The sequence below is a fragment of the Mirounga angustirostris genome, unplaced genomic scaffold, assembly GCF_029215605.1.
Source record: "Mirounga angustirostris isolate CCGP_5_RB_7025 unplaced genomic scaffold, mMirAng1.0.hap1 SCAF_6, whole genome shotgun sequence".
NCBI classification, from domain to species: Eukaryota; Metazoa; Chordata; class Mammalia; order Carnivora; family Phocidae; genus Mirounga; species Mirounga angustirostris.
This window is the reverse complement of record NW_026991714.1, coordinates 132,540,065-132,557,587: the sequence shown is the minus strand read 5'-3', so window position 1 is coordinate 132,557,587 and position 17,523 is coordinate 132,540,065. Positions and strand designations below refer to the sequence as shown.

Below are 17,523 nucleotides of genomic sequence, written 5' to 3'. Positions count from 1 at the left end.
GAGTCTGGCTTTTTCTTGGCTTTCAGATTCTTGCTTGATTACCTTAATCTCAGAGGCTTTCTTACGCTTTCTCAAAGGTGGTGCTTGGCCCAACTCTTTTTTACCCATGACCCTTCTCGTTCTCTGAAATCAGCGCATGTATTTGTTGACTGTCTTTTCTACCTCCCTCTGCTAAAATGTGAGCAGCATGAGTATAGGAACTGTGGCTGTCTCTCTGGCCACTCCAGAGAATCAGCTCAAGGATAACCACGTGGGAGGTGTTCAGCACGTGTTGTTGTTATGGGTATCGTTTGTCTGAAGTCGATGCTCCATTGACAGGTGGTGTTGGAGTTTCACATTCAGACTTGAGTGGAAACGTTCCCTTGCCACTGACAGCCACACTGAGGGATCTGTCATAATAGCCATCTGTGAAGCTCAGAGGCTCAGGCTGACCCTACAGTTAACAAAATCAGTAGGCTCATTAAGATCCAGCAAAGATGAATTAATGGGCTCTGGATGTGTGGCACCCAGGAGTCTTTTGGCCTGCCTCCCTCATTAACCTTGTTTGATGTAGTTTCAGTCTGAGTTTTAGAAAACAGGCTGAGGAAGTGAAATGGCAAAGGGAGTGGAGGGCAGGGACCAAAATCACTTATAAAAATCTGCCAAAGGCACAAAATAGGAAAGAAAATCTTTGAGCTACAGGAGACCCGGACCGTTAAAAACCTTCTTTAGGCTTGGGAGCTGGTGGCAGAGAGGAGATAAAAAGTGCTTTTAGATTGTGAGTACTTGGAAAGTGACAGTGTCCCCAAAAGCACAGCCTAGTGATTAGAAAGGAGATTTTCCAGCAGGGCTGTTACAAATGTGGAGCAAGTTCAGAATTACAGCCCCAAATGGAATGTCCCTGGTAAAATGCATTCTATAGAAATAACACATCCAGAGTAATTTGCGGCTGTATTTTTAGGACTTTTAGACTGATTGCCCGGAGGGCTCAGCTAGGATTTCTTTTTCTCTGAAGAGTGCATTGTACAGTTAGATGGGGTATTACAGGTCATGGTCCACCTGCCTCCAAAGCCTCAGGATTGGGCTCCCAAGAGGTGAGATGTGAGCTGAGCTTGTGACAAATGCTTTGGGTCCCTAGGGAAAGCATAGTGTTCTGTGGAGAGAAGTCGTGGCTTCTTTATGGATTCAGTTGACAGTTCTCTGTTGGAGCTAAGCGACCAGCTACCCCAGGAGATTCTTGACTCTGTTTTCCATTCCTTTGCATAGGCTGTAACTCCGCATGTTATGTTGGATTGGAGTGGAGCTGAATCTCCTCTTGGCCCAGAGCCCTCTCTCTTCTTTGCCATTGACTCTTTACTAAAAATCTAATGGATTTCTAGTTCCAATTCAGGATCATAAACAGCGCAAGTGTGTGTGTTCAGGGAGTGGATTTGGAGGATACTATTTAAGACTTTAGCTGCTGCCTTATTATTTATAAAAGGTGCGATTTGGCTTTTCAGTGTAATACTCAGATTAGGAGCCCTAGGGATAAGAGTACTATGAAGACGAGACCTAAAGGCTGTTAGTACAGAGGTTGGGGAAAAGAGAAAGTGGAATGAGAAGCTGATTGATTCTCAAATATATCTAACAGTATTTTTAAGTTGATTTAATTCATGTTGGAGAGCATGTCTCCTATCATTTAGTAATTCTCCATTGGCCATCCACAGTGCTAAGAAGACAGTAGCTAATTAATGGATCAATTAAATCCAACCAACATTTATTGAACACTAGCAATGGCCAAAGGATTTCACTGGTTAAAATAAGAAATAAAAGAATAAGGCAAAAGAAAGGTCATTGGGACCTAGAGGTCCATGATGGGCTTCAGGAGTCTGTGAGCTCCCTGAAATTGAACACAGAACTCTGTGTGCATTTGCCTTTGTGTATTTTTTCTTGGGATAGCGTCCTTAATTTGCCTCAGATCCTCAAACTCTAAACCTGATCCTGAAAAGATGAAAGACGAGAGATCTAGATGCTGCTAGGATTGACCAGTTGATGATATGCCATGCCCTGTGACTATGGGTGAAGACACAAAGGGCAGTTTCCAAACTGTAAAGTCAGCTGCTAGGTCATGGTGGTCTCAGTGTAGTGCTGTATCTTCTTAATGTGCAAAGATAAGGGGAATAGGAAGATGCCCTTGGGACAAAGTGTGCTTTGACTCTACTGAGTTGCAGAGAACTCTGGAAAGATAGTCACATATTTACGACATGGTTGGTAATGGGAGAAAAGAGGACGAGAAGGCTGGAGAGAGGGCAGGAAATGAGAAAGGAGAGGTAAACAAAGTGCCCCCTGCCCGGGCACAATGTGCATAATTAGAGAGCCTTGTCCGGTGACCTGCGGGAACTGGCAGTGGCTTGATAGCCATTCTAATAAACCTCTCTATTAATTTTTGGTGACTTAACTTTGACAGATGTCCAAAACTGGTCAGATACAAAAGTTTAACTTCAAAAAGTAAAGATGAATCACTTAACATTGTTTTTCTTTGAGCATTGATGTAGACGATATAACTTCCTTGAAAAAAATGGAAGAAGGGGGATAAAAAGCCACGGAATATTCTCCTCATACCAGCTGGGGGCAATCCAGTACTGCAAATGTGAGAGTGGAAAAAAAGTGCACCAAAAAGAACACTTCTAATGTGGCTGCTACAGCCTGAACTGGTATCTTTCCTTCTCAAATTAATTTATTTCGAGCCTCTGAAAGCCCTAGCCACAGAGCAGTACCGAGATGGCCGATTGAAAATGCCCTTTCCTTTGTAATGGCAAGTGCCCTGTCTCAAATAACCCTTGAGCAGGTCAGATGGCAACCGAGCTTCGCAGTCTTCGAGACTGTTGGCTGATGAAGTATGTGGCAAACATCTGGCTCAGGATGGCAGACTGGGTGATCCCTTAGCCACGGATGTTCTGCTCTGTTGGGTGACACAAAAGGCCCTACAGGAAGCCCACGTGACTAGGCTAATCCCCGAGGAGTTCTGGACTTCTTGGAATGCCATGGAGATACTCAACATTAATCTGATGATGTGGTTTATACATTAGCCCAACGTACTTCTGGCATTGTTCTGAGTCAAATAGCCAACAAAGGTCTATCAGGTCCTCACTTATATAAAGCATTGCTTGATACTTCAAGCATTTATTGACTATCTCTTTTAGATTCTATGCCAGGTTCCACAGAAGACTCAAAGTGTAGTACTTGGTGTTTTCTATTTATTTGTAGAGTTTATCTCTTAGGGAGATAAAACTGTACATACCTCAAATAGATAATATGAGATTGCACATGATCAAATAAACCATTGTAAATCAGAGAAGGAGAGATCCCAATAGGCTGCAGCTGTCAGGAAAACTTTCATGGAGGCACGGTTTGCCATCTCTGCTTTTTCCTGTCTTAGCATCTGAGTGCAGCACAGGCCTGTCTGGAACATCCACAACCTACAACCCTACCCATTCTCATCTTCCTCTCAGGCAAAAGGAAGCCAAACATTTGGGTCCCACTGATTCTTTTTATAGGGGCAGTCTTCCTTACTCTTATGAAATGTTGTAAAGTAAAAATGCCGTTTTTGAAAGCCTTCCATGCAATTTTCAGGCAAAACCCATCATTTATGAAGATCATTATCCCTTGAGAGTTTACTCTGCGTTGGCAGTAAGGAAAGGCCCTGTTGCAATCCACTGTTTTACTTTACCAGTATTTTGGCCGCTTTTATTCCTGCGCTTCATTTTTAGTTTGCCGTTTACGCTATCCCATATAAATTCAATCAGTGTATGTCTGTGGCTCTCTGAATATCTGCTGGCTGAGACTTACAGAGCAAAATGAAAGTAATAACAGAGATACATTGGTGATTCCAAAAACTCAAGTCGATAAGATTAGAAAATAATCTTTCCGAGAGATGAAAAGAGATGTAGGTTCAGACACAAACTTGTAGTTTTTGACAACTCAGTACCAGAACTGTTTTAAATGAAATTCGTATAAGATTTATTATCCTGTATTTGAAAACTGTTGGTATCTTAATCTGAGAATTTGATCGAGATTTTTACACGTAGATAATAAGTCCCTTAAATTTCCATTTGAATTGTTACTAGTAGTGCATTTTGTCTACAAGCATGACTTTTATATTGAATAATACTGATTCTGAGAATACCCTGCCATGGGTACTCTGATGATTGCCTGGTAGATGTTAGGAAAATTTCACATGTCATACAGTTTCTTCTGGACAGATGAGACCAAGGTCTCCAATGGACAGTGGCCAAGAGGTGCCAGCTGACTTCTTCAGATCCCTCCCAGATGGAGCAAATCTTCTTCCTATCTTTATATCCAATTTTTCCTCCTCTGTCTTACCCAGCTCAACTCTTCTGCTTCTTTTCTTTGTTACTGATATCACTCAGGCCTGAAATGTTCTTTATCTTCCTGAACATCTCACCTGCAGTTCATACCTTACCCATCTTTGCCTCAGGCACCATTTTCTCCTTGAAGCCTTCCTTGATCCAAAGTTGGACATAGTTGTGTCAGCCTCTAGAACTTCATGTTTCATCTTTACTGATCTTATGGCTGTTACACTAGTCTCTCTTTATGGTAATCAATAGAAAGATCTTAATTTTTTTTAAAATTACCCCATAATGGCAGAGACCATATTTTAGTCAATATAAGTCTTTCATAAGCTACACCTAGTGCTTTACAGATAGAGTACTAACATATTTGTTGAATGGCCAAATGGCAATCAAGGCAGTCGATCAGACCTAAAATGAAGATGCTCCCTCCTTCCCCAATTTGGTATCTGTCTTATACTTAGTGGACAGCAGATATCTGTGGAATAGAAGATGAGTGCATGAATGAATGGCTGGATGGGATGGGTGGAAGAATGCATGGATGCTCGGAATCTGGACTTAAAATGACCATTTAGATTATATGCTTTTATGACCCTCATTTCTCTTCTTCTCAGCCCTATTGCTCACTACACCTTCACCTTAAGGTCTCCGAGAATCCCTACACATCAGGGATCATTGCCAGCCGAGACACAGCTCCCAGCATCATAGTGGCTTCAGGTAAGAAGCTTGCCTGGTGGGCTTGCTGTTGCAAATTGTATTTATTTTAAGAAGCTAGATATCTGTGCTGGGAATTTAATGAGCAAGCAAAAATATTTTGCAAGTCACCTGAACCATTGACCCTGAACAACTATGCTGAAAAGCCCTGCTCACATACAGTGTTGACAGTCTCGGTCCATCTCGGGCAGCATAGATTGCCAGTAGAGCCCATTGTTAGCTTTCGCAAACAGCTCCTTTCACTAATGGTGACATGCTCTCTCTAGGTAATATAGGTTCTGAATTATCAGACAGCGACATCAGCATGTTTGTCTCTTCAGATGCAGGGAACACCTGGAGGCAGGTAAGAAGGCATCCTGGGTCTCGTTGCTACGGTTTAAATGACATAAACATTGTTTAGCTTGGTTAAATTCTGGGAACTCATTTGGCTATATGTAAATCCTAAAGCTCGCCAGTGTGTTTATTTTCCTTTTTGTTTTATGAGAGTCTTAAATAAGTCTTTGAGTTTAGCAAATACTTATGCAATGTGATTTTTTTGCCATTCAATAAAAATGACCCTTTTTTCAGAGCCTCTATGTAAAAAAGTTTATAAGTGACAATGAAACCAAATTGGATCTGAATCCAATTGGACTGAATTTTTTTTCCCACAAAGAAAACCAGGATCCCAAAGAGGTTATTGTATAGGGAACACAGAGCCTGAAGGGTAGATTATATACCCAACACAACTCAGTGTTGGCAATTCAGCCTCCATAAATTCCCCTTGCCTTGGAGTCAGAATAGAGAGGAATGCAGTGATACAGAAACAGCCGTTACCCAGGTGGTATTTTGAAATATTTAAATTTCACATGCAGAAGACAGAGTAATAACCATCAGGGTGCATATGTTTGGAAAGGTAGAAATGGAATCGCTTTAAGCCAACGTGTTTAGCTTAAATGCTTCTTCTCTTTCTTCTGAATGAAAATTAGATACCCATAGCTTATAAAACAGACATTTAATGAGGTTTAGCAATCATAACAAGATATGTGCCTAATGCATGGTTGTTACACTTCAATAAATATATTTTAATAACCTACTGACGTTTAATTATCATACAATAACTAGCAAGCACCATAAATTGAAATCTAATGCACAGGTAATCACACAGAAATGAGAACACTCTGCTTTAAATTTTAGACAGAGATGTCCATGTTATGGTCCAGTTACCATTTCTTAGCTTCAGACCCTTCGTAGGCCCTCCATGTGATTCACATGGTTTGAGAAGAGCGAGGTGGAAAGAAATTTGCTTAAGAAACCCCAGGGATATTGATCTTGGAGGTAGGTATGTAGGAACATGGACTATTAAACTGCTTCTGGAGAACAGTTCAAGAGCCAGGATCCCGTTTTGTTTCTTCCAGCACCCCAAACCAAGCAGAGAGCTCTCACATCCGTAGTCCTGGGATACCTCTTAGGTATAATAGGTAAACAAGGGAGAAAATAATTATGTCTGTAGTGTAGCCACAGACAAGGCAATACCAGCAATGCAATTATGAGAAAACAGCACACATCTCGTATGGAGAGGACACAGAAATTGTTTGCGGCCCGTCTTCCCTGGACTTCAAGTTGATTTCTCCACATTTGGAGAAAAACCTAAAGGACACATGTACCCAAGTTGATTCCATTTTGATCAGAACTACTTTAGACTTGATAGAGAATCCATGAATTGAACAAGAACAGCTTTCCTCTGTAATACTTGGAAACTGAAATAATTACCTCTGGACAGGGCACTGTAATGCGGCAAGTCCCAGCCCCGTGAGTCACTCTACGCATGGCCTTAGGCATGTCACATCTCTCTAAACCTGTCAAAATGAGAATGTGGAGTAAAGTATCTCTAAGGTTTCTTCCTTCTAAAGATGTTACACAATAGGATGGTTACCCAGGATTCTGACATCGTCATCAGTGGGAATCAACAGAACTTACCGCAAAAAGATGGGAATATAAACATGAATATGTAACTATTAATTCTTCAGATTTCTCTTGTGGCACACCTATAATCATTTTATCTAACTCCAATGGTACGTGCGGCCCACGTTGGGAAGCATTGTTTATAACTATCTTTCCAAAGATTTTTGGGAAACCCTGTTCTATCATGGGAGGGATTTATCTCCTCAGATGAAGACTAATTCTCTGAACTCTGGGCATGTGTGGGTGTAGATGTGTGTCCATGTGGATGTGTTTCCCTCTTGCAGATCTTTGAAGAAGAGCACAGTATTTTGTATCTGGATCAGGGTGGAGTCCTGGTTGCTATGAAGCACACGTCTCTCCCGATTCGACATCTCTGGTAAAAGCATGAGTCATGGACCGGATGGCTCCATACCGCTAAGCGCAGTTGAGGGGTCAGGCTGTCAGATGGGGACTGGGTTTGTAGTAAAACATCAATGTCTACTAGAACATAATTTATACCTTTGCTCTATTAAAATAAGATTATTGCCTGGAGTTTCACAAAAGAAGGAGGAAAGGAGATAGAAGAAGGGAAGGGAGGAAGGAAGGGGAGAGGGAGAGAGAGAGAGAGAAAGAGAGAGAGAGAGAGAGATTGAGATCGATTCTGCCCCTGAGAGAGGAGTTGCATGATGGTTTTCAAATATGTCAGTACCCTCTCCAGTACCTTCCTTATTCCTTCAGCACACTCCCAGCTACAGTGGCGTGTCAGGTACAATGGGGAGAAGTTAAGAGTAGCTTAACGTGTATTCATTATGTGTGTTCTGCACAGAGATCAGCAGTTCAGGGCACTGTTTCTTTCTGTCTCCTTTGCCCTGATCCTACTTCCTTCGCTTCCTTTGGGCGGGGCGGAGGGGGGCACGGGGTGTGTGAAAATCTGCATCTCTACCTGTAGGTCTCACACAGATGGATGTGCAAGGCCTAACTTCCAGAATGCTTTCCAGTAGACTCCTTCATCTGTGTTTTTGAAAGGGCCTCTCTCCACAGGCAAGCTTGTTTAAAACCAAAAGCGTGATTTTGCCTCTGGTGCTAGTTACTTTGGAGACCTATGGGAAAGCTGCCAAAATAAGAGAAACGGAGGCTTAGTTTGGGGGATGACATCCACAGAGAAAGGCAGAGTGAAGGAAACATCCTGTGTGACCAGCAGAGTTGCAGATCTCTCTTACTCTCAAGAGCCAGTCCTTTTGTACCCCCTTTTTCAATGAGTCAGCTAGGATTCATAACAGGGTAGGAGGGAAGCCGCTCAGGATTTGCTCACTTAGAGGCAGCTGGTTCAAGTCCATCTAAGTAGGTCCAATGAGGCCATTGCTCTTCAGAATCACCAGTAAGCCTTGCTGCTAGATTGCAGTGAGGTTTTGGAGAGGGTCACATTGAGATCTAAGATCTAATAAAATATCCAAATTAAAAAAAAATTCTATCAAAGACTTATTATTATTCCCATTTCATGCAGTTCTTCCCTTATGGCTGTTATAACACATCTGGGTCCCAGATCGCTTGGCTAACTGTATTTCTACCTTCTGATGTAATTAAGAATAGTTATTCATATAAAAGGCTCACTTTGACAGCGCCCTGGGTACTTTTAAAATGTATTCTCTCTTGGCTGATAGTATCTTTCCTCTGAAAGGATTTTTTTTTTTTTCTTTTGAGATCTGATGCCTGCTATTTTTTCTTTTATTAGGTTGAGTTTTGATGAAGGGAGATCTTGGAGCAAATACAGTTTCACATCTATTCCACTTTTTGTGGATGGGGTTCTGGGTGAGCCTGGGGAGGAGACTCTAATCATGACGTAAGTGGAAAAGTATGATGTATTCTAATCTTAACATAAATCCAGAAACATGTTGTATTTTGTTTTCTTTTTAAGGAATTTATTCATTTATTTGAGAGAGCGAGAGAGCATGAGCAGGGGGAGGGGCAGAGGCAGAGGCAGAGAATCTCAAGCAGACTCTGTGCCATGCACGGAGCTCCAGGTGGGGCTTGATCTCCACCTGAGTCGAAACCAAGATCCGGACACCTAATGGACTGAGCCACACAGGTGCCCCCAGAAACATGTTGTTTTTAGCAAATCCTAACCACTTTGCTACTGTTAAATATGAAATTGCCAGCAAAGTTATTACATCTGACTTCATGGTTTCCCAGCAAAGGGGAAAGAAAAATGTGGGTGGCCATTTTCTTGGCTCTTTACTAATTAGGACACCCACACTGAGGGCTGGCAGCAAAAGGGCACAACTTATTTCTTCCTATACTGAATGGGCCTAGGGAAATTAGAAATGATTATTTCAATAGAAAATGAAACTATAAATTTAAAACTTTAATAATAAACTCAATATTACAGAAAATCACAGGCATATAAGAATGATTTCACTTTAAGGCAGAACACTGAGCTTGATCAAAACCCCACAAAGGATTTTCTTTTTCCCTGGTTCTTTACCTAACCCACTTGTGAGGCTATATTAGAAAAACCGGGAGAACAATCTGTTCTTGTGAAACTGTATTTGCACTCATTCTTGTCTGGAAAGTGATGATCATTAATTTGTGAAAGACTTGATTAATGAGTTTGAAACTTAAGGGTTTCAAAACATGAACTTGGAATTTGAAACATGAAACTGTGAGGGTTTTTTTTTTCTTCCCCTGGAAAATTAGACATGAAAAACAGAGGGAAGGTTTTAAAGTAGTCAACCCTGTCATCAATGAAAATTTAAAAGTCATAATGAATAGTTGATACTTTTTCTAATTTTTTCTTCCCTTCTTTTAATGATAGAAAAGATCAACAAAAATTCAGTATGCCCAATAGCTGCACTTTTGCCCACCGAACACATAGCCAGATTAGCAATTTGTTTCATAATTTGTCTTTATTCAGTTTTCATATTTGCAGAACACAGATGAAAAAGGCTACTTCGTGGCTTTTCTCCACAGAGGGCTATAACTGGTGATTCAAACACCTCATTAGATGCCCGAGTTTGTCTGAGTAAGGAGAGAATGCAGAGTGCAGGACACAGTTCTCACTCCAGGCCCTGGCCCTGCTGCCCACTCTCCCCAGGGACTGGCGGGAAGGTGAAATAGGACAGAAACCGTGAGAACCACGGACCTTAGTAAGAGAACCCAGAAGTGTAATCCTGCACTGCATAGAAGGCAGCACTTGCGATTGTTTTCTTAATTTTTTTTTTTTCTTGTCAGCCGTTCTTGTGGTGCAATATGTAGAAGTGGGTTTTTCGTCAGACTTTACCTGGTTCTGGGTTCTGACTCGACCAGTTCTTAGTGGTTTGACTTTGGTTTTTTGCATGTTAGTGAAACTCTCTGAGCCTCAAATTACTCACGGGTAACACAGAGCCAATAATAGTGACCCCCCACCTCGTCAATGCTTTTGAGGATTAAGTGATTTGCTCAATGTAACGCGTTGAGCACTGTGCTAAGCTCGTGGTCAACACCCGGCATGGGCTGGCTACTGGAGTTGCTCCGATTTTGATTATTTTTCTTGTTATGAACTCTGTAGCGTGTTTGGACACTTCAGCCACCGCTCAGAATGGCAGCTGGTCAAAGTGGACTACAAGTCCGTGTTCGACCGACGGTGTGCCGAGGAGGACTACAGACCGTGGCAGCTGCACAGCCAGGTAGGAGGCGCCGAGCTGAGGTGTGGTCCTGGGTGGAAGGCATGGGGGTCATGTAGGTGTAGGGATGGGGGTCCGCACGGCCACAGTTTACCTCTCCGGCTACATCGGAAGCTACATCGACTGCTTTCTTACATGTTTTGTGTTCCACAGCAGTGAACAAACTCAACATTTATGGCTTGTTGTAAAGTAATTTCTTTTTTTTATTATACTAGGATATAATGAGATAAAATTCAAATGTGCTTGGCTCAGACTTACGACCCAAAATGAAATACCAGCTCAGCACGCAGATCCAAACAATTTATCTGAGCATGCCGTGTGGATGCAGGGTAGGGGCAGGGGTGAGGAAAGGATCTTCAGTTTTATTGAGCAATGCAAACAGAGACATAAAATAATAAAACTAACCCTCAGTGAGCGGTGCCAGTAAATCCTTCCTTGTCACCTGTGATTCCCTGGGATTAGGCGGTGCTTCTTGCCTCCTTCCAAGGTACTCGTGGTAAGAGGATGCAGAATCATTAATAGGACACTTTCCTTCATTCTGGCCCCTCAGCTGATCAGCTTGTATCAGAATGCTTAGCTGAAAGCATCTTTCCTTTGATTTCCCAAGGTGGAAGTCATTCTGCAGGGCCCTCCAAGGACGTAGCAGAGGCTCCCCCTGCGTAGCCATCACCATATTCAGGCACTGACACATCATACCCCTAAACCTAGGCTAAGTACACTGGACCCTTGAACAACGTGGGTTTGAACTGCATGGATCCACGTACATGCAGATTTTTTTTTCAATAAATACAGTCCAGTGCTGTAAATGTATTTTCTCTTCCTTATGATTTTCTTAATGACATTTTCTTTTCTCTGGCTTACTTTATTGTAAGAATACAGCACACAATACATATAATATACAAAACCTGTGTTCATTGACTATTTATGTTATCAGTAAGGCTTCCGGTCAGAGGTAAGCTATTAGTAGTTAAGTTTTTTGGGGAATCAAAAGTTATACATGGGATTTTCGACTGTGTGAGAGGGTCAGTACCTCTAACTCCTGCGTTGCTCAAGGGTCAACTGGAATATATTTAATAAAGATATGTATGTGCGATGGAGCCGGTTAAAGTGAATTTGTTCAAGAGACAAAACTCTTTTCTGTCCTTCAGACAGAAAGCTGTGTTTGACAGTTGGGGCTGCATCCGCTAGAATCATATACTCTTTTTGGAGACTCAACAATAAAATTATTGCTCATTTACATCACTGTTATTTTCCCTTTTGGGATCCACAGGCACTGTGATATTCAAAGCTTTTATTTATTTTGTAGAGAAACACTGAATTTAGTTCTCTCAACTTGTCTGGTAGATGGACATTAAAATCAGTGCTATAAAGCTGTGTGGGCAGAGGCATAATAAACCGAGGCAAAATAGATCTTTATATTTCTTAGCAATACTCTTCTTTCATATGCTCATAAATGACCAAGCACATAAATCTTCTATTATAGAAGAATTGAACTTAATTACCATAGATTTGTTGGCAATACATTGGTTATAGGCTGAGTCTGAGTTGACTGTGTGTCCCTCATAGCACGGTGCCTCCTACCTTGATAAGTGAAGGTTTGCTGAATACATGAGGAGTTAAGGATATTTTTTGACACACCCTCCATGCTTCTTAGAATTGTCTTTATAGTTGCATTCTACACTAGGGTTCTAGACATCAAAATAAAAGCCATTAGCACAAAGCAGGCTACCTGTGTCCAGATTACACTAAGGCTTGGGAATATCTCCCCGAGTCCCCTGATGTGGAGCAGGGAAGGTCCAAGCTATGTGTCCAACTGTCTGAGATCCTTTTGTCCTTATAGGGGGAAGCATGCATCATGGGAGCAAAGAGGATATATAAGAAGCGAAAATCAGAGCGTAAGTGTATGCAAGGAAAATATGCAGGAGCTATGGAATCTGAACCCTGTGTCTGCACAGAGGCCGATTTTGACTGGTAAGCTTGTGCTATTACTCTGTGGAGTCATATCAAATTCACATGGGTCTTAGTGAAAGCTGAGATTTGAAATAATAGTAACATATACCTATGCTCTCACAAGCCTCATATTCTTGTGAAATTACCTCTTGAAGACAACATGGTTTATTAGCTATGTGCATATGTATATGGAAAAACTCGGAGTTTCTTTGGACTGAAAGAGGATTCACAAGATGGCTGATAATTAGCTTCACATATTTGCTAGATCTTAGGACAAAAAAAGAGACCACATCCACCCTGAGTTGCTTCAGACAACAACACTGAAAACAATAAGTTGACTTTTTAGACAGCAAATATATTTGTGCTCAAGGTAAACTCTTCCTAGATTCTGGGTTCCTCGTAGTGGAACAATCACCTTATAAGGCAGTAGATTTGCTGTCCCTGGAAGTTTTCAGTCAGTGGTTAGTTAGCTGATGATTGCTTGTGCAAGGTGTGGAAGACTTTTTTGACTTCAGTGCGAGGATTGATTCAGTGGCATTGGCAATCTGTGATTCTGTGGACCTGGTAGTACAGAAGACTTGTCCCTCTTGCAGGATTCAGCTAGTATAAGCTGGAAAGGACTAGACATTTGAGCGCCATAGCATTCTTTCTGAAGCCTTTGGTAAGCAGAAAGCTGGCCTGTGGGGTCAGTGCTTCCCTTGCTCCGTTCTAGGTTGGGGTTTGGCCTTCAGGTGAGGTTGGAAATGATTGAGGATAAGTAGGTGGTAACTCCTTGCATCATCTCCATCTCATTTAACGCCTTTTTTTCTTGTTTTCTTCCTTTTACTTTAAATTTATGTATATGTTTTTGTTTAGAGAAAGCAATTGCTGAATATATGTGTCAATGTTAAATGATTGAAACTTGACCCACATAAGAAAGCAGTCATTCTTTTAATATTGGATATCTGCCTGTATAGCAATCACAGATCACTTATCTGATCATCAAAATATCAGCGAGTGGGCTGAGATACTGTGTGCAATACACATCATATGGCTTAGAAAAAGTAAGTGTTCTCTCGTGGTAGACCTCTGGAGACATTCTCTGAATAAATAGTCCTATGCAGGCCTGCCAGAATCGGCCACCAGTCCTCAGTCTGATAACCCAAGGCTGTTCCCCTCTTGTTAGTCGACAAGGCAAGCCAAGAGCCAGTGCTGTATCTCTTGGGCTCAGCCAGAGGGCAACAGAACTTCAGTTACATTGGAGCTCACAAGGAATTCTGCAGGGGCCTTCCCAGCTGTAATTTCTGTTTTAGCCAGTGCACCATTATTAACAATGATAAAAGTATCCTATCCCTGCCCTGCCTTTCAGGATTGACACCCTGAAATGCAGTCACAGGGAAAACTTCCATGGAATTTTAAAGTCCTTCATCCCATCCCTCTTTCTGACTGCTTCTCCTTTATCCCCTCTGTTCAAGGAGAGTTTGTAAAGGAGGTTAACATTTTATCTTAGTCATTTAACTTCAGTCTTACCATATAGTCATGCTTTTGTAAAACACACATTTATGCTGGTAGAGAAGCAAAGAGAAAAAGTGAGATGAGACATCCGATTCCCCGATTTTTCCTGAAAATACTGTTTTGGGGAGACATCTTTTCTACAAGGTTCCAAAATAAGCTGGTCTTTTGTTGTTGTCATTGTCATGTGTTGTTTTTCTTTTCCAGTTTTAAGCTAGTCTAGAGTGAAAAGAACATGGGTAAGGGAGGCAATTAGACCTCTCCCTTCCCTTATCTCTCGCTCCCCTACAGTCTTGGCCCAATTCTTGTACTCATTTGTGATTGGAATCTGCTACTCATTCCGCTAACTGAAATGTATTCTGAGAAGTGGGTAATGAATCATAAATGAGGCCATTATAAGGTTTTCTGGTCAAATGGGATTTTTATTTAGTGCATGATTTCTAAAAATATTTTGGAAGACTCACCATGACCTTGTTGAGTCTCTACCTACAGTAGCTAGAGCTTCGGTGATTCTACTTGACTGCAGTGTAATAAAAGGTGGTTGTCACTAAATGTTCCCTCTCAGCGTGGCTGTCCCCTGGACAGTCCCCCACATGACCTTGCCTGCCATTCTTCAGCATTTGTAAAGTAATTCCCTGAAATGAACGCCGGGTGTCCTGTAGGCAGCATTTCTGAAGTCTTCCTATCCATGCTGTGTTGAACCAGCACCAAGTGCAGCTGATGTGTGCAGAATTCTAAGTGCCAGCTGCCTGGTGACAGGCCCCTTGGCTAAGCCTGTTTCTCCCTTCCTGCCCCTTGTGTGCCAGCATCTCACCTCCATTACACAGATGGGCCAATTCGTACTACTGCTTGCTGGTTACTGTCTGCGATTTGTCTATGCATGTGGAGGTGCAATTTGTTGTCATCCTCTGTGCCCAAGTTCGTCCTCCGGAAGCCAAGAGTATTAGGCCATGCAGAGGCCCCTGGAGGCAAGAAAGAGAGGGGACGGAGGATAGAGTCTTTGACTCTTTCCCAACTACAGAGGGGATTTAAACCAGTTAGTCCCAACTGACAATGCTAACTGACTGGGACAAAACTTTTCCTTGGGGGAGTGCCCGTGACACCCCTGAAGGACATTTCCTTTTGTGCTGTGACTCTGAAGCATATGGAGCGTGCACAGAGAGACCTGGCTCAGCTGTGCTTAGTAGATCCAGATGTCTTGAAAGAGCACCCCAAAGACATCACCGGTAATGAAATCGTGCCATGAGTGGCTGTGTTTGCTTCAGTGATGTGTGCACTGAGGCGTGAGCTCCCACCATTGCCTGCTTTCTAATTGCAGCTTTCTTGGGGCCCAGCCACCGTCAATATCATGGACTCTCCTCATGAGCACGTAATCTACTCTCTCAGCTTAAAGACGTTTACTTGGAATTATTGGTCATTGAGCCTCCGAGACGGCTTCTACACAGGCTTCTCTGTTGCTTTCACGTCAGCTTTTCTGGAAATGGGTCTCGTAGGATATTGTCATGGGTAATTAACTGATAGATATTCCACAGGGGAAAGAACAGTTGCATTTTTGGAAAGGTATTGATTTAGTGAATTCTTGTTTTTTGACTCATTGGCTAGAGTAGAAGTTGGCTGTGTGCTACCATGAAACTGTTCTCAGTAATTGTGCCACGTACTGAAAGGTCTCTCTTGGCTTTTTCCCCCACAGTGACTATGGGTATGAGCGACACAGCAATGGTCAGTGTCTGCCAGCATTTTGGTTCAATCCATCTTCTCTGTCAAAGGACTGCAGCTTGGGACAGAGTTATCTCAACAGTACTGGGTGAGTGTCTGAGGTGGTGACCTTGAGAGGTCAACCTCTGCTGTTTTTCAGCTGGTGTTAAACTTACAGAACCACGTCTGATCGAAGACCAGGCCTTTTTCATTACAGCACAATGCATTTGTTTTTGTTCATGTTAGTAATGCAGCCCAGATTTGTATTAATAGTGCAATTTTCATCTGAGAATAAGACTTCAGTTGCAAATAAAGAAACGAAACTGGTTCCTTAGATGAAGATGATGATGATAATCTATACATTTCTTCACTTTTTGATACTTCATTTCAGAACTATTTCTGTGAACTCCCTTTCCCCGCTCACTGCATCTCTGTGAAGGAGGCCAAATAAATATTTCATAGGTGCATTTCCTATTTTATAGATGCGGAAGATAGAGTGAACAAAAAAGCTCATTGACTTTTCAAGAGTACCCTGCTGTTAGTTGAAACGGGTTTCATTTTCTTCCTATGTCCAGTCTTGATATGTTTAAGGCATACATTCTGATCCTTATATATATAGAATCAGATTCTAAAAGTTTGTGTTTAATGTTTTGAGTTATAGGGCTTATCCAATATTATTTAAGAAATACCATAAAAGAGAAAACATTTTGTGACTTTTCCACAAGTGGAGTTGATGTTTATAGGCTTTAAAAATATTATGCGGAACTTATTTATTTTTTTTTAAAGATTTTATTTATTTATTTGACAGAGAGAGAGACAGCTAGAGAGGGGACACAAGCAGGGGGAGTGGGAGAGGGAGAAGCAGGCCTCCCGCTGAGCAGGGAGCCCGATGCGGGGCTCAATCTCAGGACCCTGGGATCATGACCTGAGCCGAAGGCAGACGCTTAACGACTGAGCCACCCAGGCACCCCTGCAGAACTTATTTTGATTCAAATTCAAGCAGTATATAAAAAGACATCTTTGAGCCATTTGGAGAAATGCAATATGGTCTGGTGATTAGGTAATGTATTAATCAGGGATCCCCAGAGAAAGAGAACCAATAGGAGATCATATAGATATATAGATATCTTATATATACGTGTGTGTGTGTATGTGTGTGTGTGTGTGTATATTCATTATAAGGAATTGGATCACATGATTATGGAAATGGCAAGTCCAAGTCCCAAAATCTGCGAAGTGCCTTGGCAATCTGGACGCCAAGGAGAGCTGATGGTTTGTTTGTAGTCCAAGTCTGAAGGCATGAGAACCAGGAGAGCTGATGGTATAGTTCTGTCTAAAGGCCAGAAGGCTCAAAACCTAGGAGGAGCCAGTGTTTCAGCATGAGTGTGAAGGCAGGAAAAAAGGCAAATTTCCAGTTTGAAGACAGTCAGGCAAAAAGAATTCCCTCTTGCTCAGGAAAGGGTAAGCCATTTTCTTCTGTTGAGACCTTTAACATATTAGACAAGGCCCATCCACATTGGGAGAGCAATCTGCTTTACTCTGTCTACTATTTTGAATGCTAAGCTTATCAGAAACAACCCTCACAGAATCACCCTGAATTATGTTTGACCAAATACCTGAGCACACATGGCCGAGTCAAATTGACACATAAACTTAACTATTACAGGTAATATTAGGTTATATCTAAGTATAAATATTTATATTTATTGTATTAACTAAATATAGTTATATATTTGTGTGTGATAATGGTATTTTGGATGACTAAA

At 41.8% G+C, this 17,523-nt stretch overlaps 1 protein-coding gene across 3 annotated transcripts in view; it reads left to right on the top strand.

The window, feature by feature from the left end:
- SORCS1 (sortilin related VPS10 domain containing receptor 1) overlaps positions 1–17,523 on the top strand; it is a 507,270-nt gene that overhangs the window by 402,334 nt on the left and 87,413 nt on the right. For all 3 annotated transcript variants that reach the window (XM_064595254.1, XM_064595255.1, XM_064595253.1), the window contains exons 11-17: positions 4,943–5,045; positions 5,309–5,385; positions 7,268–7,359; positions 8,695–8,802; positions 10,507–10,624; positions 12,462–12,592; positions 15,753–15,866. In XM_064595254.1, the coding sequence (XP_064451324.1) occupies positions 4,943–5,045; positions 5,309–5,385; positions 7,268–7,359; positions 8,695–8,802; positions 10,507–10,624; positions 12,462–12,592; positions 15,753–15,866 (743 nt within the window). The remainder of the gene's footprint in view (positions 1–4,942; positions 5,046–5,308; positions 5,386–7,267; positions 7,360–8,694; positions 8,803–10,506; positions 10,625–12,461; positions 12,593–15,752; positions 15,867–17,523) is intronic.